This window comes from Caenorhabditis elegans, chromosome IV (assembly GCF_000002985.6).
Source record: "Caenorhabditis elegans chromosome IV".
Taxonomy (NCBI): Eukaryota; Metazoa; Nematoda; class Chromadorea; order Rhabditida; family Rhabditidae; genus Caenorhabditis; species Caenorhabditis elegans.
The window spans coordinates 7,156,174-7,183,379 of record NC_003282.8 but is presented as its reverse complement, the minus strand read 5'-3'; the positions used below and the strand labels follow the sequence as shown (position 1 = coordinate 7,183,379).

The 27,206-nt window shown below is 33.8% G+C and overlaps 10 protein-coding genes, 1 non-coding gene and 1 pseudogene across 12 annotated transcripts; 4 read left to right on the top strand and 8 right to left on the bottom strand.

The window, feature by feature from the left end:
• Window positions 1-386: 386 nt before the first annotated feature.
• Window positions 387-2,845, bottom strand: cest-10 (Carboxylesterase type B domain-containing protein). The gene is made up of 10 exons (NM_068732.8): window positions 2,595-2,845; window positions 2,445-2,551; window positions 2,231-2,339; window positions 2,082-2,177; window positions 1,894-2,038; window positions 1,659-1,850; window positions 1,366-1,616; window positions 1,231-1,316; window positions 913-1,179; window positions 387-861 (listed from the first exon to the last, which is right to left on the bottom strand). Exons 1-10 carry the CDS (start codon window positions 2,812-2,814, stop codon window positions 595-597), a joined length of 1,740 nt encoding a protein of 579 aa, NP_501133.3. The 5' UTR covers window positions 2,815-2,845; the 3' UTR covers window positions 387-594.
• Window positions 2,846-2,895: 50 nt separating this feature from the next.
• Window positions 2,896-4,141, bottom strand: dbd-13 (DB domain-containing protein). Its single transcript, NM_068731.7, has 4 exons — window positions 3,983-4,141; window positions 3,845-3,930; window positions 3,556-3,798; window positions 2,896-3,351 (listed from the first exon to the last, which is right to left on the bottom strand). Exons 1-4 carry the CDS (start codon window positions 4,116-4,118, stop codon window positions 3,049-3,051), a joined length of 768 nt encoding a protein of 255 aa, NP_501132.1. The 5' UTR covers window positions 4,119-4,141; the 3' UTR covers window positions 2,896-3,048.
• An 815-nt stretch (window positions 4,142-4,956) lies between these two features.
• str-44 (Seven TM Receptor) lies at window positions 4,957-6,193 on the bottom strand (the record flags this gene model as incomplete). The annotated part of the gene is made up of 4 exons (NM_068730.1): window positions 4,957-5,048; window positions 5,092-5,473; window positions 5,587-5,653; window positions 5,700-6,193. The coding sequence occupies 4 exons, from the start codon at window positions 6,191-6,193 to the stop codon at window positions 4,957-4,959; spliced, it is 1,035 nt and encodes a 344-aa protein (NP_501131.1).
• A 910-nt stretch (window positions 6,194-7,103) lies between these two features.
• C42D4.19 (uncharacterized protein) lies at window positions 7,104-7,734 on the bottom strand (the record flags this gene model as incomplete). Its single annotated transcript, NM_001307391.1, has 2 exons — window positions 7,104-7,391; window positions 7,435-7,734. 2 exons carry the CDS (start codon window positions 7,732-7,734, stop codon window positions 7,104-7,106), a joined length of 588 nt encoding a protein of 195 aa, NP_001294320.1.
• Window positions 7,735-8,371: 637 nt separating this feature from the next.
• Window positions 8,372-9,591, bottom strand: str-1 (Seven TM Receptor; the record flags this gene model as incomplete). The annotated part of the gene is made up of 5 exons (NM_068729.2): window positions 8,372-8,472; window positions 8,515-8,827; window positions 8,881-9,010; window positions 9,057-9,191; window positions 9,233-9,591. 5 exons carry the CDS (start codon window positions 9,589-9,591, stop codon window positions 8,372-8,374), a joined length of 1,038 nt encoding a protein of 345 aa, NP_501130.2.
• Window positions 9,592-10,386: 795 nt separating this feature from the next.
• Window positions 10,387-10,407, top strand: 21ur-12366. The gene has a single exon (NR_056121.1).
• A 281-nt stretch (window positions 10,408-10,688) lies between these two features.
• str-219 lies at window positions 10,689-11,891 on the top strand (annotated as a pseudogene). Its single transcript is given in 5 exon segments — window positions 10,689-10,877; window positions 10,931-11,038; window positions 11,040-11,381; window positions 11,436-11,748; window positions 11,794-11,891. Coding segments are annotated over 5 exon segments (1,050 nt in total).
• A 166-nt stretch (window positions 11,892-12,057) lies between these two features.
• str-220 (Serpentine receptor class r-10) lies at window positions 12,058-13,449 on the top strand (the record flags this gene model as incomplete). The annotated part of the gene is made up of 4 exons (NM_068728.1): window positions 12,058-12,258; window positions 12,510-12,956; window positions 13,000-13,315; window positions 13,361-13,449. The coding sequence occupies 4 exons, from the start codon at window positions 12,058-12,060 to the stop codon at window positions 13,447-13,449; spliced, it is 1,053 nt and encodes a 350-aa protein (NP_501129.1).
• Window positions 13,450-14,124: 675 nt separating this feature from the next.
• Window positions 14,125-14,670, bottom strand: skr-16 (Skp1-related protein; the record flags this gene model as incomplete). The annotated part of the gene is made up of 1 exon (NM_068727.7): window positions 14,125-14,670. One exon carries the CDS (start codon window positions 14,668-14,670, stop codon window positions 14,125-14,127), a length of 546 nt encoding a protein of 181 aa, NP_501128.2.
• A 779-nt stretch (window positions 14,671-15,449) lies between these two features.
• On the bottom strand, window positions 15,450-16,559 carry C42D4.18 (uncharacterized protein). Its single transcript, NM_001268360.3, has 3 exons — window positions 16,461-16,559; window positions 16,020-16,412; window positions 15,450-15,818 (listed from the first exon to the last, which is right to left on the bottom strand). The coding sequence occupies exons 1-3, from the start codon at window positions 16,465-16,467 to the stop codon at window positions 15,712-15,714; spliced, it is 507 nt and encodes a 168-aa protein (NP_001255289.1). The 5' UTR covers window positions 16,468-16,559; the 3' UTR covers window positions 15,450-15,711.
• Window positions 16,560-17,631: 1,072 nt separating this feature from the next.
• rpc-1 (DNA-directed RNA polymerase subunit) lies at window positions 17,632-23,245 on the top strand. Its single transcript, NM_068726.5, has 13 exons — window positions 17,632-17,709; window positions 17,772-17,910; window positions 17,957-18,106; window positions 18,153-18,312; window positions 18,356-18,546; window positions 18,592-18,837; window positions 19,120-19,726; window positions 19,774-20,382; window positions 20,429-21,311; window positions 21,371-21,504; window positions 21,554-21,760; window positions 22,146-22,834; window positions 22,952-23,245. The coding sequence occupies exons 1-13, from the start codon at window positions 17,666-17,668 to the stop codon at window positions 23,093-23,095; spliced, it is 4,203 nt and encodes a 1,400-aa protein (NP_501127.2). The 5' UTR covers window positions 17,632-17,665; the 3' UTR covers window positions 23,096-23,245.
• maph-9 lies at window positions 23,224-26,752 on the bottom strand. The gene is made up of 10 exons (NM_068725.6): window positions 26,617-26,752; window positions 26,276-26,480; window positions 25,691-25,809; window positions 25,549-25,641; window positions 25,153-25,500; window positions 24,969-25,092; window positions 24,759-24,917; window positions 24,569-24,714; window positions 23,676-23,933; window positions 23,224-23,361 (listed from the first exon to the last, which is right to left on the bottom strand). The coding sequence occupies exons 2-10, from the start codon at window positions 26,474-26,476 to the stop codon at window positions 23,271-23,273; spliced, it is 1,539 nt and encodes a 512-aa protein (NP_501126.1). The 5' UTR covers window positions 26,477-26,480; window positions 26,617-26,752; the 3' UTR covers window positions 23,224-23,270.
• Between the last annotated feature and the right edge of the window lie 454 nt (window positions 26,753-27,206).

Sequence of the window (27,206 nt, the reverse complement as noted above, 5' to 3'; positions counted from 1 at the left end):
ATAATTAACTTCACATAAAGTATGTTGATCTGTTGATCTTGTTTAAGTCGACATCCAAATGAAACTCTCTCATGAAACGCTCAAATCTGCGGATCAATGTTGATGATCTCAGCATTAAATCGTTTGTCAATTGTTTAAATATCTATTCTTTTCCTCGAAAAAATCGAAAAGCGTTGGACATGTTTTTTTTTTAATTTTTCCCCATCAAAAAAATACAGATGAAACTGAAAAATGTCTGCAAATTTTAAGAACGTACGATATTTCGAACACTCTATTACATAAAATTAACATAAAATTCTCTTCTATCAGCTATAGACAATGTTTTTTTAAATGAAAAATTAGTTTTTCAAGAAAAGTGTCATCAAATGTCTAGTACATGCCAAATTGAGCAGTGATAACGTGTTTATTTGAAAAATTACGATTGACACAAAAAAAAGTTTCGACAAGGAAGTATTCAAGATTTTTGGCAACATTTGATGATATTGAAACGTCGGAAATATAGTTGTTTCAGGAATTCAAACATTTGAAAATGGCAAGTAGGGAATGGCTTGGAAAACAGTTCAAATAGTTACAATCAAACAATGTACACACATTCTAATTTTTAATTGGATAATCCGTTCCATCTAATCGGACATATAAACTTCTGTCGTGATCAGCAATACTACAAGTTCTTGAAGCTATATATCCTGTAGCGAACGATGAGAAAATAATGAACAAAATAAATAGAGTTTGAGGAAATGACATAAAGCTGTAATATGCTGAAAAAACTCTTGATGCTGGTTGTCTCCGAGATTTAATGTTTCTTAATAATGATACTTCTCGATCGAATTCTATCATATTTTTGGTCCAGTAATCCAGTATCTGAAATATACGTTTACTTTTAGAGTTGGCATGTAAACAGTTTGTTTTTACCTTTTGCTCAAAATTATTTTTCATCACTGGTCTTTCTCCGGTAGTTTCATTCCAATTAACTTCAAAATATGTTGATCCATTCAAATTTGCACCATCACATCCATTTCCCGGGTTCCCGGTTTTGATAAAGTTTAAAAACATGCTTCTATAAAAATTTCCTAGCTTAATCTCATTTTCGTCTTGAATAAAAGGATGAACGCCCATTATGAAAAAGAGATCATCTGTATGATTGGCATGTTTCGGGTAAGCATACTCGTAGTGATACGCCTGGAAATCCAATTAATTTTATTTGAGGTAACTTTTTATTTAAAAGCTCACCGGAATGTTCTTTTTTAATATTTTATTTACTCTCGTCCTAATTTGAATCAGCATTATTTGAGTTGCATTTTTTACGTTATCAAATTCTGAATATTTAGTATTTTTAAGAGTAAATATATAATTCAAAACTCTCACCTATTTTTCCTTCCTTGCTATCACTTCGATACTTTTCATTGACTTCTTCATAGTTTTCAAATCCCAAAGCTTTTCCCATATTACGATAGTGATCATAAACTAAAGATTCATATTTTGTACATCCTGTTAAAGATGTGATATTGTTCGGAGAATCCATAAAATCTCGTTCCAGAACTTCTTGAAAAATAGGCCCTCGCATGACGGATCCTCCATAAACTGGATATCCAGCTTCTTCAAGACTTCGTTGAATTCTGTAGTGAAGACTGTGTGAACTTGTTTATATTGTATTTTACCTGAGTAATTCAGAAGCACTCTTCTTTTTTAAACAGTCTCTCATGTATACTTCTTTTTGATTTTTCCTCATAAATTTCGAATTCTTTGGAAGACAATTTGCATGTTCCGCAAATCGATAAGTTCTTTCAACTTGAAGTTCCAAAGTATCAAAGTTAGTAGGTGATGACATACTGATGTATTGTTGGAATAGACTGAAATCAGATTTTATGCTTGAAACAAACTATTTAAAGTTACCTGAGATCTGTATTCACTTTGGTACTAAAACTCAACATAGACGCAACCGTTCCTCCATACGAGTGCCCCAAAAGAGTTGTCCTTTTATTATTCCCTCCAAAATTATGAATATCCGATTTGGCAAATTCCATTGCTTGAAGCATGTCTGAAAATGTTTTCTTTGAAATAAAAATGGCTAGAAATGTTACCAAATAGAGCTAAATTGTTTGGAGCAATACTTTGATCTTCTACCACAAAATGAGAAAATATACCAAGACGAACAGCGGGAATCACAAAAACTATTTCTGAAATTTAGATTTATTTATGGAATTTATTTAATTAAATTTGAAAAAACAACCTTGGCTGGCATACGTGTGTAGAAGGAAAGTGTCGTTGAACATTACAGCCGAGTCATAATGCAGATTTCCTCCGTGTAGATATATTACGACTGCACAGTTTTTAGATTTCTGGAAAGGTTATAAATGTATAAAATTTCAGAGGTGTTCAAGATCTTTTAGCAGATAATCCTTTTTTTTTAATTATTTTTTAAAAGTAAGATTTCTACAACTCACCAAACAAGTTTCAGATGTGAATATATTCAAGTGAAGACAGTCTTCATCAACCCATTTCTGAACAGTTTTTGTTGTCGATGAGTTTGACATGCATGCTGGTCCGTAGTCTTTAATAAATCATAATTTTTCATTTTCCATAAGCACACAAACCTTTTGCATTTCTAACGCCATTCCATGTTTCGGCAGGTTGCGGTTTCTGAAACCGTAATTTCCCCAGCGGAGGCTTCGCAAACGGTATTTTTTTGAACAAGTGAAAGTTGCCAATTTGATCTCCATTCAGTTTGCCAAGAGAAGTTTCAACTATAACAGAATCAACAAAACAAGAAAATGAAAATAAAAATAAAATTTGAATACCAGGAAGTAAATGCATGGTTTACTTTATAATTGTAATGATAACAAATGGACGTCCAAAAAGATTGTTATAAATGATAGGAGACGCAGACTGATAAGATAATATGCACAACTGATTGGCAGATGTGTGAAGTATGTAGTTTTAAATTGTTCCTTTTTGTAGTTCATACAGACTTATAAAATTTATTTAGTTTTAATCAAATCAGTTCATACAAAACTCAAAATGTACAAAAACCGGTGCAATTCGTGTCAATTATTGTCCGAAAGTTCTGGCAAGCAAGTTTTGGACAGCAAAAAGTGGGTTTTGTGGGAGTTGTGGAGAAGTTGGGGCTCTGAAGTGCTCTTGAGATGGACGGCGGAATTCGGCGGTTTCAGTGTCAACTGCAAATTCTCTGTTGTTGTCACGATCATTGCTGAATGAGACTATTGGATCGGAAGCTTCAGAAGCCTTCTGGTAGAAACAGGCTTTCATGTTCTCGAAACGGTCATAGCAAGCCAAGTAGCTCATATCAAGTTGAGTGACGTTTCCTGGACGTTGGTCACAGAAGGTGAAGCACTGCAATTTTCATAAAATATTTATTGTTCTCAGTCGATACTGTTGAATTGCTCAATATTTAAATTTCAAAACTAGTCTGAGTGAGATGTCGTAAATATATTTTTAGTCGCATAAGATGATGTATTCTCTCAAAACAAACAACGTCATGTTTTCGCCCTCGAAGATATTTCTGTCTAGCTAATCACAGTCTGGTTTTTAACTGACCTTATTACCAGCTAATGTAGTTCCAACTGCATTTCTAGCACAGCACGCGGTGTGATCTTTTCCTTGAGCAGCACAGAATTGAATGTCAGCGGCTGCTTGCATTGGGCACGAGTCTTGCTTGAAGTACATTGATTGAAGAGCTGATTTGGTGTATGAACGGTAAGAGCATTTTGAGAGGCAAGAGTCTGGCAGGTTACGATCTTCACAGCACTTCATGAATCTCTCATCTGGGTTCATTTCACTCTGAAATTGATAATTTTAGAATTTTCTGTGAGATTGAAAGTCTTACTGGTTTTTTAAAAGAAAGAGTCTTTGATCCTCGAGCTCTGGCTCTATAACATCCATATGAACCACATGAGTATCCACCTCCACATCCTGAATATCAAGAATTCAATTTCTATTTTAAAGAAAGAGTTTTTGTATTTACCTCCCGAGCACATTGGAGGTGGTGGTGGAGGACATCCTCCTCCACAGATTCCCGAAGCGAAGCATGCTTCAGAAATTGAGACAAGTGCTGCCAAACAAGAAACAGTGAAAAGAACATACAAAAAGCTGGAAGTCATGTTTATTGTATAGTTTGATTATGACATTTGACCCTTTCAATTCCCTTTTATACCATCGGGACCTGTTGATGAGTAATCGCTTGAAGGTTACAAGGACATAATGGGCATTTAGAGGAAAAGAAGACCGAAGCTTTACACTGTGAAGTGAGAGATTGTGGAATGATGAGAGTCCCAGGCAGTCTTGAATTGAAATTACGTCATGTGGAAAGAAGGGGGCTTAAACGAAAAGCGAATAGTGATTCAGAGAAACTATTTGACACCTGAACTTGTTTCTTTGAAAAGTAGAGAATAAAATGAAGAGATGAGTAAGCAAATAGAACTATGAATGGTAAAGTAAAATACTTTGGAGAAAGTTAGGATTAATCTTTTCCTTCTTGTCGGTTTGTATTCAAAATGGGAGATGCTTAACACGATAAGCTTCTCGTACGTTCAAACTTAAAAGTTTCAGAAAATTGAATGCCGGCCGAATAAACCGAACTGGATATGTTGTTGAATTTTTATGATTTTTTTAAAAGAAAAATAGTGAGAACTTTTAAAAACTGTGATAGCCAAAAAAATATAACATCATCATCAACTATAACATACATCATCAACTATAACATCAACTATATTATTTTCACTACTTTTTTGGTTGTGACTCAATTCATGAGTATGATTCATATTTTGCTCATAATAGTGCTTTCGCAGTTGAAAATTTTTGTTCCTATTGTGTTCTGATTTGTGAAATTTTATCAACACAGATCACATAAACATTTTTATTGGAATTATAAAGTTCTTAATCTGAATGAATAAATTAAATGCACAAACAAAAATGATTTGCAGGCTTTTTCATATCAAATTAAATTGCTCGGGAAGTGGACGTTGGGCCTGTTGGCATAGTAAGTTCGCTCATTACCTTGACTCTCTTAGGAAGAATTGGATGAAAAACTTCTGAAAAAGTATAATTTCAACTGTTCCAAATTCTCAGTCAAACCTCTCAAAGCTTTTTTGTATTCTTGAACAATCATCATAAATGCGATTGTATCAATAGGTGAATAGATAGTCAATATAACATACATCCATCCAGTTGGAAAGTTCATTCCGATTTCAATAATTGGTTCAAGTAACGGACCAATTAAAAATGGAGCTATTGGAAGCACGAACAAGAATGTTGGAACAACGGTTTGTACTACAAGAGCTCTGAAGAATTGTTTTTGAAGTTTTTGGTTGACAATTGATTGTTGTTGAAGTTCTTTTTGAAGAATTGTATGCATTCGAACACCACAATAAATAATTATGGCATATTGTAATTCCAAAATAAAAACTCCAACGATCAAAAAATCAATATTCTGCCATCTCACAGAACCATCTGCTGCCTAAAATACAACAATTTATTTGAATATAATCTTCAATTAAGCTACATTAAATATCCCTCATCTTTAGAGATCAAAAGTTTCATAGAATTTTCTAAAAAAGTTTTGAAACTCACGTAAGGAATTATAAGAAAACGCGGGAAGCTGGTTATTGTGCGGTTGTACCATTCTTCAACTACGTCACTGAAACAATTGAATACATCTTCTATTGGGCTCTTTGAGTTCTTACCTCATGTAATCATCTGAATAGATATCAGGATATCCGAAATAGCCTAATGCACCTCCATATATAAACCCAGAAATGAGTGAATAGAGCAACCAAACTATAACTCCGTATCCACCAAACTTTTTGGAAAGATGTGGTTTACAGAGAGTGAAGTACCGAAAAGCAAATTGAACAGCAATAATTGCCAAAATAACCAAATAAAAGCTTGCAAAGAGTATTATAGCAAATTGGAGAAACTCTGGATACTCCTGTAGCCATGAATTTAGACTAAAATATATCAACGCTTTATTGTAATTGTGAGCAAATGGTCTAGCAACTAGCTCCCAAGCAGAAAAAACAATTCCAATAAAAGTGAAAATAAGGACCATAAGTTTGTATGTTCCAGTGATTTTCTTAATATGAAAAGCAGTGAGATATAGAAACAATAAGTTGAATATCAACGTAGAAACAAATCCGATTTGAGTGAAAGTGTATGAAAATTCATGAGAAATATGCATTTCGCTCGGAAGTGTGACTAAAATCCCACTAAGAATTCCCTTTTATTGTGTTACTTTAAGAACAAAATTTGTAGTTTTTTCTGTAGTTGTTTTTCATGAAATTTCCACACGAAAAGAATAAAATGAGTAATGAGAATGATGACGGTTCTGTCAAAATCATAAAATCAAGATAGGAGTTATTGAATCGTAGCTTTTTATTTCAAAAATTTCAAAACATTCTGACTTAGTTCTAATTGTTGACTCATGAAACTCAACTATCGAACACGTATATTTTTATGAACAATGAAAGATGTTACATTTCCTATACAATATAATAAATTTTTCAGGGAAAAATTACAGTTAAAGATGTGAATTTATGTATTTTTTTGACAAACAGTTCTTGTTCGTAACAGTTGGTCATATTTGTGATTTCTAAAAATGAAGCAGTTGTTTATTGTAAAGAAGATATTATATAGAGCAGGAAACTATTAAAGAAAATAGAAGAGTGCTTAAAGAAAAGAGAAAAATAGTGAGAATGCGCCTCAAAAATTTTGACAAGCATCTCATTAAAACAAAAGTAGGACTTTATTAATTGCTCAGTTACTCTAAACATTTTAAGATTTGTTTTCCATTGCAAAGCTTTGCATCAAACATGAATCATACTCAGATAACATAGAGTCACCTCTAATTAGCAAAAACCCATTTCTAATTAGCTATTTCGACCAGTTCTAGAGTCAGCGTAATTAGAAATGCTTTTCAGTCGATTAGAAGTGACTTCCTAGCTAATTAGAAGTGGTCCGATACCAAGAATGAAAAATTATTTTTAGCTAATTAGAAAGGATTTCTTGCTAATTAGAAGTGGTTTTCGATACCAAAAATTAAAAACGTTTTTTGACAGTTTCCTGTCCCCGCAGTTGCTAATGAAAGCAACTTAAATAACGAGTTCATATGTCTTCCTAGGCAGAGCAATTTCAGCAGATTCATCAGTGCGGACCGTAGCTGCTTCTTCCTCTACTTCTGCTTCCTCTACTTCTTCTTCTACGCGCTGTTCATCTTCTCCTTCAACTTCTGGCTCCGGGATGCCTTCTTCTACATTATTTCCGGCTACAACTTCTCCTTTGTCGGAGTTTTCTACTTCAACAGGACCTACGCCACATGATTCCATGTACTCTCCCGCGTCGGCAACCACAAGCTCCGGTTTCGATGGCTCATTTTCTCTCTGAAATTTTACGGATTTATATTATTTTTTGTATTGATTTTACCAGGAGACGATGTGGAGGCACATTATTCTTTGCTCGAAGAGAGTATTTGCGGTTTGAAACGGCATCTACAAGTGTTTGTTGATGACTCTCTGCAATCCCCTCAGTTGGAGATTTTTTCGTGACGACATTGCCCTTCTGCTCCTTTTTAGCAATTGAAGACTTCGCCAACTTTGAATTAGTCTTTTTATTTGAAGGTGGAGCTGCTTCAGAAGTTTCTGCGGAATTTCGCTTATTTCGTTTTGTCGATTCTTCTTGAATTGGTTTGGCGTGTCGCATATAAATCTCAGACAGAGACGTCATCTGTAATTTAATAATATAAATTAATTGCAATCCAAAGAAATTAAAATAAATACATAAATCATAAGAAAACAAAAATAGAAACAAAAACGGTTCGTTTTTTTTTGTTCCTGGTCTAAATTTCAATCCAAGAACAATTTGTTTTTCTGTTTCTGGTCTACAGTTCGAACCAAGAAGGGTTTGTTTTTCTGTTTCCGGTTCTAAATTCAAACAAAAAAATAAGGATAATCAAATTAAACATCCAAATTGAGAACAAATTTGATAAAAGAACAAACTGTGTATATATATATATTAAAAATAAAATAACAAAATAAATCAATAAAACAATTCAAAGCTAAAGAGAAATGGTTCTCTCTAGCTTTGCTAATTAGAAATGCCTCCGCGCTAATTAGAAATGGTTTTTTGTAGCTTTTCTAATTAGAAATGACCATGCGATGAGTGAAATATGGCTTTTTCTGGGTGTTCTAGTTAGAAATGGTCCCGCACTAATTAGAAGTGACCCCACGCTACTTAGAAATGGTTTTCGACGTTTTTGGTAATTAGAAATGGGTTTTTGCTAATTAGAGGTGACTCTATGTTATCTGACTAGTGAGTAACGAAATTTTATTTATTTGTCAGCATTTCTTAATTTAATATGTTATCAAGCAGTAATTGCTGGACATTTATATGAAGTTGAAGAATGTTGTTCAGTAACTATTGTTGGTTGATTGGAGCAAAATGAAAATAAAATATTTAAGTATTCTGGAAAAATACATTCATTTTGATAAGATCAGTTAAACTTACTAATCACCGCTTTTCGATAGCATTTGACGACGAAAATAGTTGGTAGAGGATCTAAAACTGGATAAAGAGCAACTGTAACACTGAATATTCTAGCAAATGTTTGATTTCCACAGTTGAAAAATGGAGTTATGAATACAATGGAAGCAGGAAAATGCATAAGAGCAAATGGAATTATTGCTTGAATGACTAATGCATTGAGAAGTTCAGTTTGATTAGCTTTATATCGTTGAGAGTTTACAGAAGTTAATACCAATTTATTCATTGCAACGTATGAATTGACTGCGAAATAAATAATTGAATATACTGAGACAAACTGAAAATGCAAAGTTTATATTTAATTTTACAGTTTCCGGAACACGATATTACAATCATTAGTGTCAAAGAAATCATTCCAATAATTGGAATCCAATCAATAACGCCTTCTTCAGGATAATAATTTGGTCCAATGTACACAACTTCAGACAGACTTATTTTTTGTTTTTTAAGAAAAGTGTCTCTGAAAAGTTTAGTTTCAAATCTTTTGAAAATGGAAATACACATACTCTAATAACTTATCAGTATCCGGATTCCCTTGTAATGTCATTTCAGTGATAAACATCCAAATGGCACTGTAAACCATTGGAGAAGCAATCCAAATAAACAGTTTGGAAGACTCGAAGGATTTGAGAAGCTCGCTTCTGAATTTTTATGGATTAACAATTTTTATTCCGTCAATTACCCTTTCATAACCAAATATCGATAAATGAAATTAATGGTAAAAATAGCCATTGAACATCCAAGCATTCCACAAAATAATAAATCAATTGGGTAAAGTGTCCAGAAAGGTAAAAATGTTTTATTTGAATCCAAAACCAACATGAATGCAGATTTATGTGTGTATAGTTGTGGTGATACAAGAACATCTAACACAGCATACACTAACTCAAAGATTGATATATAAGTGAGCAAGTATTTGTAAGCACCGAAACTACTTGGTGACTTGTAGAGAATAAGTAACGTGAGAGGGAAGTGGATCAAAAAAGCTAGAATTGTACAAACTCGTTGAGTTAAGAAAACGATTAATTCGAAATTATCCATTAGTCAAATGATATGAAGTTTGTGTTAAGAATTTAGAAAAATCTCAAAATCTAGATCTAGAGAGAGAAAGAGAGAGAGAAATAAAATAAAATTGTTGACCAGACCTCAAATAATAGAAAACTAATTGAGTTACTGGAAATAGGTGACTATTCACGAGTTTTGTTGAATTGTGAACAAAGTTGAGGGTCTGAGATGTCATTCAAAAAATAAGATAAAGATCACAAAAATAGCTATCAATTGGGAAATAGGAATCTATGATTACAATTGAATAGGCTTCATTAATGATGTCTAGTGATTTATGGAGTACTATTTAGTTCCTTATTTGTTTCCTGTAAATACATCATTTGGATCTAAGTATCTCACAGTTTCCTAGCAATGGACAGCTGTCTTTTCTGAATCTACTATAAAATAATTGTTCTATTTTCAAGCCAAGAGTCAAACCAACCTTCCTTTTGAAACTATACGGGTCTATAAAGAATACCTTGATGTGAAATTTTAAAAACGAACACGATGATTTATATTTTTCATAGTGTTTTTAAGAGCACTGCTTGAAAATTGTTGCTATAAATTAACAAAACTCTGATAACATGGTTTTTGAGTAGTTTTCAATTTTCAACATTTTTTTAATCTACAATCTTGTTAAATCTTGTTTCTATGAATACACTTTTCATATATTTACATGAAATCTCAAATAAATTTGTAAAGTTTTTCTCATCCAAAAATTTTTTCTAAATTAAAAAAAAAACCTTCTGTTTCAATAATTTTATAAATATAACTTCGAGATTTTTAAAATGGTCAATTGTATGTCATCTTAATAAACTTCCATGAATTGATTACAATCAGTAAATGTTAATGACACTGTCTTATTACCTAATTTGTTTTTTTAATCAATACTTTCAGCTATTTATTTTGAAAATTACTCAGAAAATGTTTCAAATAACGTACTCTCTAATTAGACATTAATGTTTGTGTTTTTCTGATTCTGATGTGTATTTTGATAATTATACAATATGTATTAACCCTGGAGAATTTATCGATATTTTTCTCCTTCTGTGCCTTACGAGTTGCTAATTCATTTTCTGAAAAAAGTTGATAAAATGAAGTTCCATAAAATGTTGAATTCTCTCAACTTATTTTCCGGTTCCATGTCTTTCATTTTTAACGGAATTTTATCTTATTTAATTTTAACAAAATCTCCGAAAGAATTTGGAGTTTACAAGTATTTGATGATTTTTATATCAGTCTTTGAGATCTTCTACTCAATTTTGGAAGTCGTATTGGTGCCTGTGAGTTCGGTTTTTTGTAAGCTTGAGCTTCCTCTATTCAGAATTAATTAAAGATTCACTACTCAATCCGAACTACATCAGTAGTAATGGTTTCTGTGAATGACAAGATACTTCCTCGATTTGCACTACGAATTTTAAACTCAATTTACTGGGCAATTTACTTTTTATGGATCTTCTCTGACAATTTTTGCACTTCAATTCATCTATAGATACTTGGCCATAAGCCTGAATAGTTTGATAAAATCGTTCAGTTCTTGGAAATTAATGTTTTGGATAATTATACCTTTTGTGAATGGTATTGTCTGGGCTATGCTAGGATTGTGTTTATCAAGTCCAAACACTGAAGTTTCTGAGTTACTGCGACCTTATATACTGAAAGATTTTAATGAAAATATCGATAATTTTGACTACTTGGGTGGAATCATTTATCAAAAGTTGCAAAATTGAACTATTAAACCTTATTTCAAAACCTTGTCATCAGTTTCATTTATGTCTTTTGTCATAGTAAGTTGACATTTTTAGTAGTTCATATTTATTGGTTTTAAAAGCTTTCTTCAGAGCCTATCGTTTTCAATAATATTATTTTGTGGATTTAAATGTTATTTCTTAATATCGAATATGAACAAAACGACTACAACATCAGCTCGATCTCATAAAATTCAATCTCAATTATTCTATGCTCTCGTGTGTCAAACCCTCATTCCTGTACTTCTTCTGCATTTTCCACTTACCGTAATGCTTGTTTTTCTAATTGCGGATCATGGACTAGGTACATACAGTACCATAGTCTCTGTAACTATATCATTATACCCTGCAATAGATCCTCTGCCAAACTTTTTCATTATCGGTCCTTACCGGAAAGCGGCATTCAGTGAGTATTTTTTATGAAAGCTGTATCAAAAATTTATTAGTTCAGGATGTTTCAAGAAGAGAGGTCAAATAACAAGTAGTGTTCAGCAAGTTCCTCCAAATTCAAAAATCGCAGTCTCGCCCACTGTTAATCCTATTCTTTAATTTGAGTTAGAAGATCACAGATTTATTTCAATGTCTTGGGGATTTTACTATACAATTTTACGAAACAATAAAATGAAAAATTGTCAAAATCCTTAGGGATATTTGTGTCTACTATGCTTGTTATCAAGTTTCTAATACAATTTTCTTTGATTTAGTTATTGCTGTCATGATAGGTGTATACGATCTTCCACAATATTTACACATTTTCACCAAGTGCTCTCTGTTCTTTGCTATTTTGTTCAACACTTTCTTGGTCTACTTGATTTTAACAAAATCTCCAAGACAATTGGGTGTTTATAAATATTTGATGGTATTCATATCTATTTTTGAGATTTTATATTCACTTTTGGAAGTTACATTAACTCCGGTAATGAATAGATATTTTCGAAACTTATATCGAACATTCCGTTTTCCATTTGCCATTTTTCGAGCGTCTGGCCAAACACCATTAAATACGGTGAAATATTAAAAACTAAATATTAACACCAGACTGTCCAAAATCCAGAAAATTGAAGAACAAGTGATTGAGCATTTTTTCATAGAAAACTTACTTTTTGAAAAAAATCCATGAATGTATTGAATAATACTATATCGCTACATTCACTCTGATAATTTCAGATTCATTATTCGTATCGTTCAAGTGTAGTGGTTCTTATAACTACATCAGATAAGCTATTTAGTCGTGACATTCTTCTCACTCTCAATTCATTTTACTGGGGATTTTTTGGATCATCCTTGGCAATTTTCGCAATTCATTTTGTTTATCGATATCTGGTTATCAGTGGAAATGCATTACTACAAACTTTTCAGTCATGGAAACTAATTCTATGGTTGATGATTCCATTAGTGATTGGCTTTATTTGGTCATTAACTGGCATATTTTTGTGTGGACCTACAGAGGAGTTCACAGAGTTTATGAGGAATGATGTTTGGGAAGTATTCCATGAAAATATTGAAGAATTTGAGTATCTAGGGGCGTTAATGTATGAAAAAAGTTGGGCAACGAAAAATATGATTATCTATTGGAGTCCAATTGCTGGAATGACAATTATGTCACTGACTGTGGTGGGCAAAAGTTTTAAATAAAATTATTAGTTTTCTTTTTCAGCTTGCATCTTTTTTAGTAATTGTGATATGCGGATACAAATGTTATCTTCGTATAAAACTCCTTCTAAAGAATGGTGGAACTTCATCAGCCCGTTCTCAAGTTCTACAGACCCAACTTTTCAATGCTCTTGCAATTCAAACTTTAATACCAATTTTACTATTACACACTCCTGTTGTACTAAAATTTAGTTTTGCTATTTTTGATGCCGGACTAGGAGCGTATTGCTTTGCCATGTCCATAACAATCGCATTGTATCCTGCAATTGATCCCCTACCGAATTTTTTCATAATAAGCCCTTATCGGAAAGCTGCACTGGGTATTTATTTGAGCAATTTCGTATATTTATTTCATTTTTTTTCAGGATGTTTCAAACTACGGAAGCGTCAAATACAAACTGTCGATCAAAATCATATGAGAAGAATGCCGATTCGTATTGTAAGAACTGTATAAATAAAGTTTGATTTTTATCCGTTTATAAATATTTGTTTTAATTTTACTTTTTCTTAAAGAAGAAGTGGCGCCAATTGAAATTTAATTTTTTTTTAATTTGAACCTGCCGTGTTACAAAATATCCAAATACCATAATAAAGCACTTCAAACAGTTTTAGTTTTTTTTTTTACATTTTGTTTAATTCCAAAGTTTTGGAAAATTGAAAAATTTACGAAACATTTGATATTTTTCAGAAGTTTTATAAATTGAATTCCTTCAATGATAAAAAAGGAAAATGTTGAGTACAGAATAAAAGTTCATAGAATTTTTTTGGCGAAATTCCAAAATTGTAAATTGTAAAAATCGAGTAATCGCCACTTTTTGACTGGAAAACAAAATTACAAATCGGCCTATAGATCGATATTTATCTTTTTCTCCGTTTTTGAAGATATCAGAGGAAAGATATGGAAATCTTGGATATGTGCTATGTCACCTCCTTTTCATTCAACGTATCAAAAGCGTTATTGTAGGAATTACGGTAGTGGTACGGCGATTCATACTTCAAACCGTCATATGACCCAGCATGAATTTGTTTAAAAAAGTTAACTTAATTCGTTTCATTTAAACGATTATGACAGTTGGAAATCAAGTTTTACAGAAAATATAAATACAAAATTAAGTTACATTATCACATTTTATGCGGTTGAGGGTCCAGGTTCATTAAGTGCAAGTTCAGCTTCCTCTTCGTCTGTTAGAATACCAAAAAGTTCTCTCAATTGTGCGGGATTCTTTCCTTTTGCCATATTTGCCACTGTCTTGCATGCATAATCCATCAATTGTTGCATTTGTAGATCATTCGACGCATTGATTAAATCAACTAGCTCCTGATTATCCAAATCTTTAAGCCATCGAAAATCCCATTGTGGAAGACGTAGACTAGGTCCACATTGTGACACATATTTTCCATCGTCTCGATGATTATTACACCATTCCAGAACTCGATTCAGTGTGTCTCCTTGCACTTTTTCAACTTGAATTGGTGTATCCGGTGTTTCTAATGATTTTGACGCTTGCATGAGAACTTTTGAATGCCTTATGCAATGACCATCCGTTTGAAATTTTTCACCATCTGACGATATTAAAATGAATATACTATCCAGGAATGCATTGGTTTCAGCAGTTTCACGGGCTTTTGCCGCTCTCGCTGCAGCCTTTTTACTGGATTTTGGAGACTTTACCATCTGAAATTTGAAAATAATAATATAGTAGGTCTGCATAGAAGAGAGAATACAGGAAAAATTGAAAGAATAAAAAAGGAGCCCGGAAGAAGTATGTACAAAGCTTGATTTTATTACTCGTTAGCCAAAAATTGTAATATTGTAAAAAATATTTTCTCGAAAAATTAAATATAAAGAAACCTCAGAGTATGAATACAATTATCACGTGGTAAACATTTGAATACCTACAAAGCTAGCTGCAATTGAAAAAATGTGTATACACGGTTAGCTGTGGCGGCACTGAATTTGACGCGCATTGCGAAGAACTAATCGCCATTTCACAATCATGAGTAGATTCACTAAATCAGGTGGAAAAAAAAAACGGTCGATAATTAAAAAAAGATGTAGTCAATATGTAAGAAAAGGCCCAGGCATTGTAACACAATGTCAACTAACCAAATGTCAGATGCCACGTAGCATCTGGTGCACCTTCCCATCTGGAAGATTCAGAGAACAGATGGAAGGTGTGCAAGGTGACCGTGGTAATCGATTCAAATGTACATGATCGATATTTTATATACAGTCTGGACCGTCAAGAAATGCAACTTCTCTCTTGAAAATTTCCTATAGTCTTATCTGAAATACATTTATGGCAGTTATTTAGAACGTCCTCGATTTTTTTTAACTTTCGAGTGATCAACTTTAGTTTCAAAATTGAATCTGGATAACATGGACACAAATAATGTATTTTACATTTTCGAAACTTATGTACCAACAGCCATAAAATTGGAAAATACGAATTTAATATAAGACTTGTTTTTATTAGAATGTTTTACAATAATTAACACTGAAAAGTAATACATTTGAATTGAGCACGAGTTGAATGTAATAGATGGAGTTCTTCGATTTGGCTTGGAATGATATTTCAGACACGAGTGAAAAATCAAGGGATGCATAAAAATAGTTAATATTCAATATTACAAAGATATGAGAAACGATCGAAAGTGGTATTGCCAAGGAACATCACGAGATAAATGAGAGCTTAAATTTGAGAATTAAAAAAACTTATAGGGAAAGAGATTCAAGATTCTTTTCGATATTTTTGTTGCTTTTAGATTTTGATTTGTTCTTCTTTCTGCCCTTTTTAGCCTTAGACTTGGTTTCGTTCTTTTCTGAAATACAGATAAAATTTGGAAATAAGCATGTGACCTATATTCTTAAAGTTTTTGAGTGGATTATAAGGTCTTTTAGTTTGAAATATTGAACGCGATCTATACTGATGTAGGAATATAATATCCAAGAAGCGAACATGGTGCAATTTTTTCAAAACTTTGCATATTCCATTTTTTTTTTGGAACTTTATAATAAATTACCAATTTTTCCATCTACATTCCAATCCTCCAATTGATCAATTTTTATAATTTCCAATCCATTTTTCATTTTCTCTTCTCTCTCTTTATTCAACCGAGCTTCATATCGTTTATCGACTTCTTCCATATATTCTTCTTCTTCTTTTAATCTATTCATTTCTCGAATCTTTCTTTCAAGTCTATATGTCAATTGTCCAATTACTTTCTCATTTTCTCGTTTTTTCTCATCAGCTTTCTCCTGAGCTTTCCTCAAACATTCTGCAATCTCGAACTTCATTTGCTCTTCGATGCAGATTTTACGACTAAGTTCTTGTGGAGACAATAATCCAGCTTTTTCCATTTGTTTTCTGCTTTCAGTTAGAGCTTTCAAATCATGGAGCACGCGACGTGTTGCTTCTGAAATCATGTAAAATCAGATATGGAAGTTTGTAGATGTAGACCTACCATTCATATTTTGAGATCTCTTGTTAAATTATAAAATAATGTAATTCTAGAATAGTCGAGGATCTGGAACTTTAAAAAATCAAGAATTCTCACAACTGGAGACGGAATGGAAGTACATTCGTTGGCACATGCTAAGCACATGCAAGAGAATGAGACGCAGGCATTTCGAGAAGTTGGAAATAGTGTTCGGGATTGAATAGACACAGATGATGACAGAAAAGGCTCATGAGAAACTGGGAATCTGGTGGAAGGGGTATCAACTATATACTAAAATTGGAAATTTTATTGAAAGGGTACTCCATTTGAAAATAAGTTTTAGATATATTCTAGAATGGCAAATACTGTATTACTACTTGATCTTTTACTATGTATCTCTTTTACTACAAGAACTTTTTTACTACGTTGTTTTCTATTGATGGGATACTGAGTTGGAGTTAATGGTGGGATACTGTTGGGTTACTGTAGTAGAACTGTGGTAGTAAGAGTTTTCAGATTATATCGTGTTTTTTTTAATTTCTAGAAATGTATTCACTATGAAATGATCAGAACTTATTATGAACATTTGGCTCTAGGTATTAAAAAACACGATATGATCTTTTGCTCTCTTGTAAAAATTCCAGAAAAATGTAAAATTAACAGTATTAAGAAGCCATCAGATCATGAGAATGTCTACCGTTTTGGCGCGGGAATATCGCGTAGCGAAGTCACCTGAATCTCTCGTCACCGCATGTTCTCTCTGCTTCCGCTATTTTCGCGCCAGAAATTAGACATTCTCATGAACTCATGGTTTCTTATGGTTTCTTAATATTAGGAAAAAAACATAAAAATCTAAGTTTTCGGCCTGATTGTGAGAGTAAAATACATTTCTGTAATGCACATTCATGCGGCTTTGTGTTTTATTCGTGAATTTCATTACTTCTCTCGTTTCCTCCATTTCGTTTCAACTTTCCTACAAAGGTATTTAGACATATTACATTATATTTCGAAATGTTGCCAAAAGGCGCGTGTTGTTTAGCCAAGCGGGATAGCGGAGTGTCGTTGCAAACATTTTCCAAATTTTTTTATATTAATTTTTCATGAATTTCTTCGCTAAATCTCGATGTTTGCTTCGTTTAATTATTGAAATATGCTTTAAATATTGTATAAATACCGACTAAAAATTAAATTGCAGGGTTATCATCTGAATCGTGAAGTTTGGATGCAAAATGGGTAAAGAGCAGTTTCGGGAGGCCGACAAGGCCTTGAAAGTGTGAGTTTTGTTACTTTTTCAGTTTTAATGTCATAATTTAAAATAATAATGTAAATTTTTAGTGTCGGCGTAAAGTTTGCTCCTGGAGATTGTGAGTTTATGCGTCAGACGGCTCATGTTCCGATTTTCAATAATAAATTGTACGAAGATGTTGAAGGAAAATTGCAGCCAGCAAACTATGGACCACTCGATCCGAAAATGGTAGATTATCAGTTTCATGTCTATTTTAAATAGTTTATTTTCTTAGGGAGTCTCCACAAAAACTGGAACTTGCTCTACATGCGGTCTCGGACTGACAGATTGTGTTGGTCACTTTGGCTATTTTGATCTCGATGTTCCAGTGTTCCATATTGGATTTTTCAAGTTAACTATTCAATTGCTTCAATGCATCTGCAAAGTAATTGTTTTTCCGTCTTAAACGCTAACTTTTCTAACTTTTCCAGAACTGTTCATCTATTCTTCTAACTCCTGAACAACACCGTGTCTTTTCTCGACAAGTTATGAATCCAAATCTTGATTATCTGCACAGAAAAGCACTTCATAAACGCATTGTCGCAGCATGCAAGAAAGGTTCCACTTGTTCTCATTGTGGCTTGAAAAATGGTAATTCTAATTTCTGTTATATTAAAAATATTTTTGTATTCAGGAACCGTAAAAAAAGCCGTCGGAGCAGTTCTGAAGATTGCCTTCGCCAGTCCTGTTTCAGTAGACGAACTTGGTAAATTCGCTACAATGTTCAGTTCAAACCAAGAAGTTGGTGATCATGTTCGTAAGATGAAGTTCACATTGCTTAATCCACTATTCGTGCAGAAACTTTTCTCCAATATCAAGGAAGGGGTATGTTGTGATTTTTTAAAAATTTGGACTGGAATTATTTTTCAGGACATTCCTGTTCTAATGGTTCGATCCGGAGAGGAAAAGCATCCAAATGATCTTCTTCTCACTCGAATGCCAGTTCCACCAGTTTGCATTCGTCCTTCTGTTGTTTCAGAAGTCAAAGCTGGAACTACTGAAGATGATGTGACTATGAAGCTTATGGAAATTATGTTAACAAATGATGTACTCAAGAAGCATAAAAGAGATGGAGCACCCAGCAAGACACTTTTCGAAACTTGGGAGCATCTTCAGGTAAGATATTCAAAGGAGTAGCACACTCAATGGGTATTTTCCTTCAAAAATACCACAAAAGAAAAACACAAATATTGTATTAAGTTTGAAAAAAACCGATAATCCCGATTTTTGAACATTGCTAAAATCATCGCACTTTTTTTTCAAAGTTCTGAATGTTTTTTCAAAGTTCTCAAAGTTCTGAACTTAATGAAATTTTCTTCATTTTTAGTTGGTGTTTTTCTGAATTTCACTCCAACTTTAATCTATAAATTTTAATATCTTTAAAAATAAATTATTCAGATACAATGTGCTCTATACATCAATTCTGAAATGTCAGGACTTCCACCAGATATGCAACCAAAAAGAGCGATGCGTGCATTTACTCAACGTCTAAAAGGAAAACAGGGAAGATTCCGTGGAAATCTTTGTGGAAAACGTGTTGATTTCTCTGGCCGTACTGTAATTTCACCCGATCCAAATCTTCGAATCGATCAAGTTGGTGTGCCAATCCACGTCGCCATGACTCTAACGTTCCCCGAAATTGTGAATGCATCAAATATTGAGAAAATGCGTCAATTGGTAATCAATGGAAGTGATGTTCACCCGGGAGCGAATTATTTGGTCGAAAAGAAGACGGGAAACAAAAAGTTATTGAAATATGGAAAAAGAGATGAACTGGCAAAGAATTTAAGAATGGGAGATACAATTGAACGTCACCTTGATGATAACGATGTGGTCTTGTTCAATCGTCAACCATCTCTTCACAAGATCTCTATTATGAGCCATAGAGCAAAAGTAATGCCGGGAAGAACGTTCAGATTCAATGAATGTGCTTGTACTCCCTATAACGCCGATTTTGACGGAGATGAAATGAATTTGCATTTACCACAGACATATGAGGCAAAAGGTAAAATAGTTTCTAGTTACACGCTTTTCTAACAATAATCGTTTTAGCCGAAGCCAGTGAATTGATGAATGTGAAGAATAACTTGATCACTCCTCGTTCAGGAGAACCTCTTGTTGCTGCTATTCAGGATTTCATTACTGGAGGATATTTGCTCACTCATAAGGATACCTTTCTTCCACGTGCCGAAGTATACCGTTTTGCTGCTGCTCTCATTGATGCATCTGCAAAGAAACAAACGAAAATCCGAATTCCACCACCAGCAATTCGTCGTCCTGTTGAGCTTTGGACCGGAAAGCAACTTATCGAGCTCATTATTCGCCCAGACAAAGGTTCGGATGTGTCGCTGAATTTGACCGCCAAAAATAAGTCGTACACTGGAAATCTTGAATTGTGCTCCAAAGATTCGTACGTTATTATCAGAAATTCAGTTCTGTTGGCAGGATGTTTGGATAAATCTCTGTTGGGTTCGTCGTCAAAAGTTAACATTTTCTATATGTTGATGAGAGATTATGGAGAGGACGCTGCAGTTGATGCAATGTGGAGATTAGCCAGAATGGCTCCAGTATTTCTATCGAATCGTGGATTTTCCATTGGAATCGGTGATGTACGCCCAAGTGAGCAGTTGTTGCGAGAAAAGGGGCAATTGGTCGATAATGGTAAAATTTCCAAACTGTAAATTTCTATTAAAATTGTTAATTTTAGGATATTCAAAATGTTCGCAATATATCAAAGAGCTGGAAGAAGGAAAACTAAAAGCTCAACCAGGTTGCACTGAAGAAGAAACTCTTGAATCAATTATTTTACGCGAGCTTTCAACGATTCGTGATCATGCTGGACAAGTATGTCTTCGTAATTTGAGCAAGTACAATGCACCATTGACTATGGCTGTTTGTGGTTCAAAAGGATCTTTCATTAACATCTCTCAAATGATTGCATGTGTCGGACAACAGGCTATCTCTGGACACCGACCGCCCGATGGATTCGAAGAACGTTCACTTCCACATTTCGAACGAAAAAAGAAGACACCAGAGGCAAAAGGATTCGTTGCCAACAGTTTCTACTCTGGACTTACACCAACCGAATTCTTTTTCCATACAATGGGAGGACGTGAAGGTCTTGTAGATACTGCTGTTAAGACTGCTGAAACTGGTTACATGCAAAGACGTCTTGTCAAATGTCTCGAGGATCTATGTGCTTCTTATGATGGTACAGTTCGTTCTTCAGTTGGTGACGTCATTGAATTTGTGTTCGGAGAGGATGGACTAGATCCAGCAATGATGGAAGCTAAGGATGGAAGTGTTGTTGATTTTACGCACGTCTTGGAGCATGCCAAAAATATTCAAACAACGAAAGAGCAACCAATTCCAGTGGATAAGCTCGATGAAGTGCTGAAAGCAGAAATTCAAAAGAAATTCAAAGGAAAATATGTTCACTTTGCTGATAAGCTTAGCGAATATATCACTCAAACTGAAATTAAGAAAAGTAAAAAGTGGCAAAATGGAAAAGCTCATTGCGGAAATCATGAGACAGCTGATTTAAAAACTAAAGAGTCTTGCAAAATTTGCAAGAATTTGGAAGCCTATAAGTGAGATATCATTTCATTACTTGCTTTCCTCAATATATATTAATATTTTCAATTTTCAGAACATCACTTCTTGCAAACTCATGTCTAACAAAGACCCAACTCTGCAGTTTCATTGAATTATGTTACTATAAAGTGGCAAGAGCAATCACAGAGCCCGGTACTGCAGTTGGAGCTATTGCCGCAACTAGTATTGGCAAGTTATCTTCACATTAAAATAATAAAGTTTCATAAAATTATTTCAGGAGAACCATCGACTCAAATGACACTGAAAACTTTCCATTTCGCCGGAGTTGCTTCTATGAATATTACACAGGGAGTGCCAAGAATCAAGGAAATTATCAACGCTGTCAAGACAATTTCTACTCCAATTATCACTGCAGCACTGCTGGATCCTTACGATGAATCGTTAGCCAGACGTGTTAAAGCTAGAATTGAAAAGACCACATTGGGTTAGTGCTTTTTGAGATTAAAAATTGTTTCCAGGGGCGAAACACAATTTTTAACCGAAAATGATACATTTGTCTTCACTAAAACTACTAAAAAAATCAAAAAATGAGAAATTTTTAAAAAATGGTAATGCTTCCTTGTAAAATCTAAACATTTTAAGCATATGTGAACCCGAGTTACGATTTATAAGTTATTCAGTTAACGACAGGTTTAAAGAATTTTTTATAAATTTTTCCGTTTTTGTTTCACTTTTGCTCGAAAAAAAGTTTATAAAGCGAAAAAATAAAATTGTTTTTTTATCGAAAAGGCAATTTTTTGAAAAGTACAAGATTTCTCGAAATAATGGAAAATCGAAAAAGCGATGTCCTTATGAATTGTAAATTTCAGGAGAAATCTGCGACTATATTGAAGAAGTTTACCTTCCGGATGACTATTTCCTACTTGTTAAACTGAACTCAAAACGTATTCGACTTCTTCAATTGGAAGTTTGTATGGAATCAATTTCATATGCAATTGCAACTTCAAAAGTGTGTCCACAGATGAGAGGATGTAAAATTGTTGCTCATGGAAAGACAATGATGGCAATTCGACCACCATCTACAAGCAAATTAAGTAAAACTATGACAATGCAAATTCTCAAATATTCTCTCGCAAATGTGGTAGTCAAAGGAATTCCATCAGTGAATCGATGTGTCATTCATGCAGATGAAAAGAAGGGTGATTTCTATTCTCTTTTGGTTGAAGGAACTGATTTCCGATCTGTTCTCTCTTCTGTTGGAGTTGATCCAAGAAAAACGAATTTTAATAATGCACTCGTGGTCGCTGATGTTCTTGGAATTGAAGCAGCTCGTTCGTGTATTATCAATGAAATCATTGCAACAATGGATGCTCATGGAATTGGATTGGATAGACGTCACGTCATGCTTCTCGCGGATGTTATGACTTACAGAGGAGAAGTACTTGGAATCACTCGTAATGGTCTCGTTAAAATGAAAGATTCCGTACTTTTACTTGCTTCCTTCGAAAAAACGATGGATCACTTGTTTGAAGCTGCATTTTTCTCTCAACGTGACGTGGTAAGTAAATTTTATAGTTTCCTATTAAAGTTTATAAATCGAAAAAATAAAAACCCAAATATTTTCGATTTTTTTTAATTTGTTTTAATTGTAGAAAATTTATTGAACTTTTTTTAGATTCATGGAGTTTCGGAGTGTATTATTATGGGAACCCCAATGACTGTCGGAACCGGTACATTCAAATTGATGCAGAAATACGACAAGAAAGCCGTTCTTAAACAGAATTCGCCGATTTTCGAACGTCTGAACGTCACTCTTTAATTTGTTCGATTTAATACTTTTTCTTTACCACCCAGACTTTTACTCATTTTTGTTATTTAGATACCTTTCTTTATATTTAACTTTTTTGTTTCAACCCGTTCGCTTTTTTGTTATTATTTTTGTTGTTGTTGAAAGAACATAAGTTTATTGATTTCATAGAATTCGTTATCACAGTTTAACGAAATGGGCGCAAAGAAGTTGTAGTGCCAGGACGACTTCTCGATCGTTTTGCAATGGATTTAGCAGATTGAGACCGTGCGCGAAGACTGAAACATAAGGTTAATGATTTTAAACTTGTATGTAGGCAGAAAAATCAGCTTTTGAAATTGACAGGAAACGAACTCCACGGCTAATTGAATAAGCTCTACCTACGAACGTTTCGACTTATAAATCATTAACAACGGAAAACATTACAAAAAAAGACGACAAATATTTAGGCGAAATTAATCAAAAACGTTTGAATTTTTGGGTTTGCCGCCAAATACCTAACGAGACCCATTATCCAAAAGCGGAGCTTTCAATTAGCCGTGAAGCGCGTTTGCAATTTGATTTCAAAAGAGGCATTAATAACAAAACTAACCGATTTCCATTCGACGATCTCACGAATTGCCTTGGAATCAAATTACTCGGTGGAAGCCATGGAATCGGCGGAGCTTCAATAAGCACAAAATCGGCAATAAACTCTCGTTCCGATTCTTTCAATTCAATCCATGTTTCGTATGCTTCATTAGCCAACGACAATCTTGTCATTTTTTCAGATTCTTCCAATTGTTTTTGAACTTGTTCCTTTTTCAACTTTTCAGCTTCTTCATTCAATAGTTCTTCCTTTTTCCGTTTCCTGGAAAAATATTTCGGTTTCAAATTTTTAACAAAGCTTGGCTTCTCGTGGCTTTGTATTATTACTCATATTCGAAAATTTGCGATTTTTGCCCCAAGAAACAATACCTGGTCTTGAAACGACTGCTTTTCTCAAATGCAAAAGAGTGTGCGCCTTTAAAAAGTACTGTAGTTGACAACTTCTCGTTGTTGAGAAATTTACAGTGATTTTTTTATACTTGTTCTTCGGTTTCTTCAAAACTCTTTGAAAAATGGTAAATATATTAAAATACATAAAATACTGAAGAAACGGGAGAATAAAACTACAGTACTCCTAAATTACACACGCTCTGTTTAATTCAAGAGAACAAATCGTTTAGAGACCTGGTACCGTACTTTTGGAGCAAAAATCGATAAATTTTTCATCTGTGCATAATATGATCCACAAAGAATATAGAAGGATATCACAAAAATTGTTCAGAATATGCAGATTATATGCGAGAAAAAACTCCAAAAAATCCAAGATATCGGTGGAGCCTTCTTTGAGATTTCAGCGAACAATCACTAATTGTAGAATTAATATTGTAAAAAACCATATCATATTCTTCGGAGCACAAACGAAAAGTCACTTGTAGTTTATCAATCCGTAAAACTAACCATGCTAGAAAAGCTGCCTGTGCTTCTTTGATCTTTTCATTTTTAGCTTCTTCCTCTTTCTTTCTTTTCTTGTCTTCTTCTTGCTCCAGTTTCTTTCTGATATCTGTTACAGATTTCGAACGTTCCCGCTTCCACATTTCATAATTCTAAATTTCAATTATTTATTAGATTTATTTAAAATGTTGAGTACCTTTTCAGCTTCTTTCAGTTTCTGATCTTGCGTTGTTTTCTCATTTTCAGATTTTTTCCTTTCTTGTTGAGTTTTCTTCGATTTTAATTCCTTCGCTTTTTTATCATGATCCTGAACCCATCTTTGATACAACTTTGCAGAGTTTTCACGACGTTCTTTCTGAAACAAAGTTGGTTACAATTCCGTTTAAAAATATTAAAACTACGGTACCTCCGTTGCAGCTTTCTGCTCTGCTGCAGCTTTCTCTTTTGCCTTTTTCTCCCGAATTTCTCTTTCCTTCTTCTGAAGCCATTCCTTGTGATGAGCATCAGAAGGTTTATTTAACTTGGACCCGCTGGAAAATCAAAATTGGCAGCTTCCCCTCATGTAATTAAAATTTAAGAAAATAGCTTACAACATAGACATTTGCATCATCTCTTGATCTTTGTCTTTGATTGTTTTTGTAGACAAATTTGCTGAGGTCTGAGGGCGAGGTCGAGGTTTTGGTTTCGGAGCATCAATAGAAATCGAAGCTTTCAGTGTTTTCTTAACTCCACTTGCAGGCCTTTTAGTTGTCTTCTTAGATTCAGATTGTTCCAATTCTTTATCCACTCTGAAGGTTAGACTCGGATCTTCATGATCTGTACTTGTACCCAATGAATTTTCCGACAAGTCTCTATGAAACTCGGTGATCTCTACAGCATGCGTTGAAAGTTCTTCTGGCGATTCTTCTACGTGAATTTCGAGACAAGGACGAGACTCTCTGAAGTAAACTCCAAATTAAAAATATTCAATGTTTCTAAGAACTTACCGTCTCGGAGAATCAAAATGAATTGGAACAGATGTAGTTGGTGTAGATGTTGCATCCATTGTAGAAATCAATGAGCGACGCCTGATATCATTTCTGAAAAATTATGATTGCTGAAAAATACTTAAAGGTGAGAATAGCTCACAATTTCTTTATAAAATCATCATCTGAATTTCGTCTAGCAGCAGTTGATGACGTAGCAGATGAAGAAGATGTTAGAAAGCTCAATGTTGATCCATTTCCATTCTCCAGTTGAATCGGATCCTGAAAATTATTCCAATTATCACAGTTTAATTGTTACTGAAATCTGGCATTGGACTGAAATTTTTTGAAATTCCTAGAGATTTTTCTTTTTTCGTTAGCTAGGTTTTCTACACTAGAACTAACAATTTTTTAAGTTATTGGAATTCTTTGTAACAGGTATTGGCAAAATCATAAGACGAATCCACTTTTTATGGCAAAAACGGATGTAGACAATCATTTTTGTGACCTTACTTTGAAAGTGCAAAATATTGCACTTTGAACTGCCATTTCAGACACGTTTTGTGAGCACACATTTATCACCTTGATAGTATGATTTTGGTTTTTCTAGGGCTTACATAGTAGACACTTGCCTGCCTAATCCCTGCCTACCTATATGCCTACCGCCTATTTCAAGCACGTAGAAAAAAGGATTTAGTTTTTCCGAATAGTGAAATTTTTTTTAAAATAATTTTAATGTCAAACATACTTTATTTTCTTCATTGCTTCCCGATGATTCTCTACCATGTCTTGTTGGTGGCCGGATCGGAGAGTTCAATGCATTCTTTTCAGCTCCACTTGAGCCACTTGATGTTGTGGTTGTTTCTGATTTTCTACTGATTCCCAGAATCTCATCAAGGGTCTGATTGACACTCAAATTACGAGATTGGTGTAATTGATATTCGCCCATTTCACTGGAACATGTTGGAATCTATGCACATATGTATTACATTCGGAAAAAAACAGAGAAAAAGAAAACTAGAAGAAGTAGAAGAAGATAGGTCGAGATGGAATAGAAGAAGATTACAATTTCTGAAAAACAAAACCCACGGGACGTCTTTTTGTTTGTGTGCAACCTCCTGATATTGTCTGAAAATCTTGAATATCTTATTAGTCGCTCTTCCCAGCAACTAAACAAGAAGACCTTCGTTTTTGTCTTCTTTCTCTAAACCTCTTATAATCCTCCATTTCTATCTTATTCCTCAAAGAGACATTTCGCACTAGTAAATGCTTTCGGTTGCCATTGGATACCATATGACAATATCTCTGCGGTCTCTACGTTTTATTTAATATCTCGATATGCACTAATTGGCTGTTTCCGAAATAGAAGTAAAGGGATAGAGAGAATGAGAGGAAAAGAAGGTTATTACCAAGGGAACAGGTGAAGCATATGTAAAAGTATACGTATCAAATAATTAGAGAAACTACTGATATCGGAAAATGCGCAACTCTCAAGCATAAATAAACGGATAGGGCCGAAAGGGGAAAAAGTGTGAGAAGCACAAATAAAATAAGAATAGGAAATATTAAATAAATTTCTGAAAAACAACAATAAAAGAAATATAATTTCTAAATGAAAACCGGATAAAAAGCACACTATCCGCAGAGTGAAATCACAGATGTTATTCCTCATATCGTGA

Bases quoted from the DNA above. Each gene is read 5' to 3' on its own strand.
- dbd-13 (NM_068731.7), bottom strand. From the start codon at position 4,118: ATGACTTCCAGCTTTTTGTATGTTCTTTTCACTGTTTCTTGTTTGGCA. The intron at 3,799-3,844 runs GTAAGACTTTCA...TATCAATTTCAG, and splicing joins CTCTTTCTTTTAAAAAACCA to AGTGAAATGAACCCAGATGA. The intron at 3,352-3,555 runs GTCAGTTAAAAA...TGAAAATTGCAG, and splicing joins CTACATTAGCTGGTAATAAG to TGCTTCACCTTCTGTGACCA.
- maph-9 (NM_068725.6), bottom strand. From the start codon at position 26,476: ATGGGCGAATATCAATTACACCAATCTCGTAATTTGAGTGTCAATCAG. The intron at 25,810-26,275 runs GTATGTTTGACA...AATAATTTTCAG, and splicing joins GAAGCAATGAAGAAAATAAA to GATCCGATTCAACTGGAGAA. The intron at 24,918-24,968 runs GTACCGTAGTTT...ACTTTGTTTCAG, and splicing joins AGCAGAAAGCTGCAACGGAG to AAAGAACGTCGTGAAAACTC.
- rpc-1 (NM_068726.5), top strand. From the start codon at position 17,666: ATGGGTAAAGAGCAGTTTCGGGAGGCCGACAAGGCCTTGAAAGT. The intron at 18,107-18,152 runs GTAATTGTTTTT...TAACTTTTCCAG, and splicing joins TGCTTCAATGCATCTGCAAA to AACTGTTCATCTATTCTTCT. The intron at 18,313-18,355 runs GTAATTCTAATT...TTTTGTATTCAG, and splicing joins TCATTGTGGCTTGAAAAATG to GAACCGTAAAAAAAGCCGTC.
- C42D4.18 (NM_001268360.3), bottom strand. The intron at 15,819-16,019 runs GTAATTTATTAT...TCTGTATTTCAG, and splicing joins GAATGTAGATGGAAAAATTG to AAAAGAACGAAACCAAGTCT.
- cest-10 (NM_068732.8), bottom strand. From the start codon at position 2,814: ATGCATTTACTTCCTGGTATTCAAATTTTATTTTTATTTTCATTTTCT. The intron at 2,340-2,444 runs GTGAGTTGTAGA...TAACCTTTCCAG, and splicing joins TCACATCTGAAACTTGTTTG to AAATCTAAAAACTGTGCAGT. The intron at 1,317-1,365 runs GTGAGAGTTTTG...CTAAATATTCAG, and splicing joins TAGCAAGGAAGGAAAAATAG to AATTTGATAACGTAAAAAAT.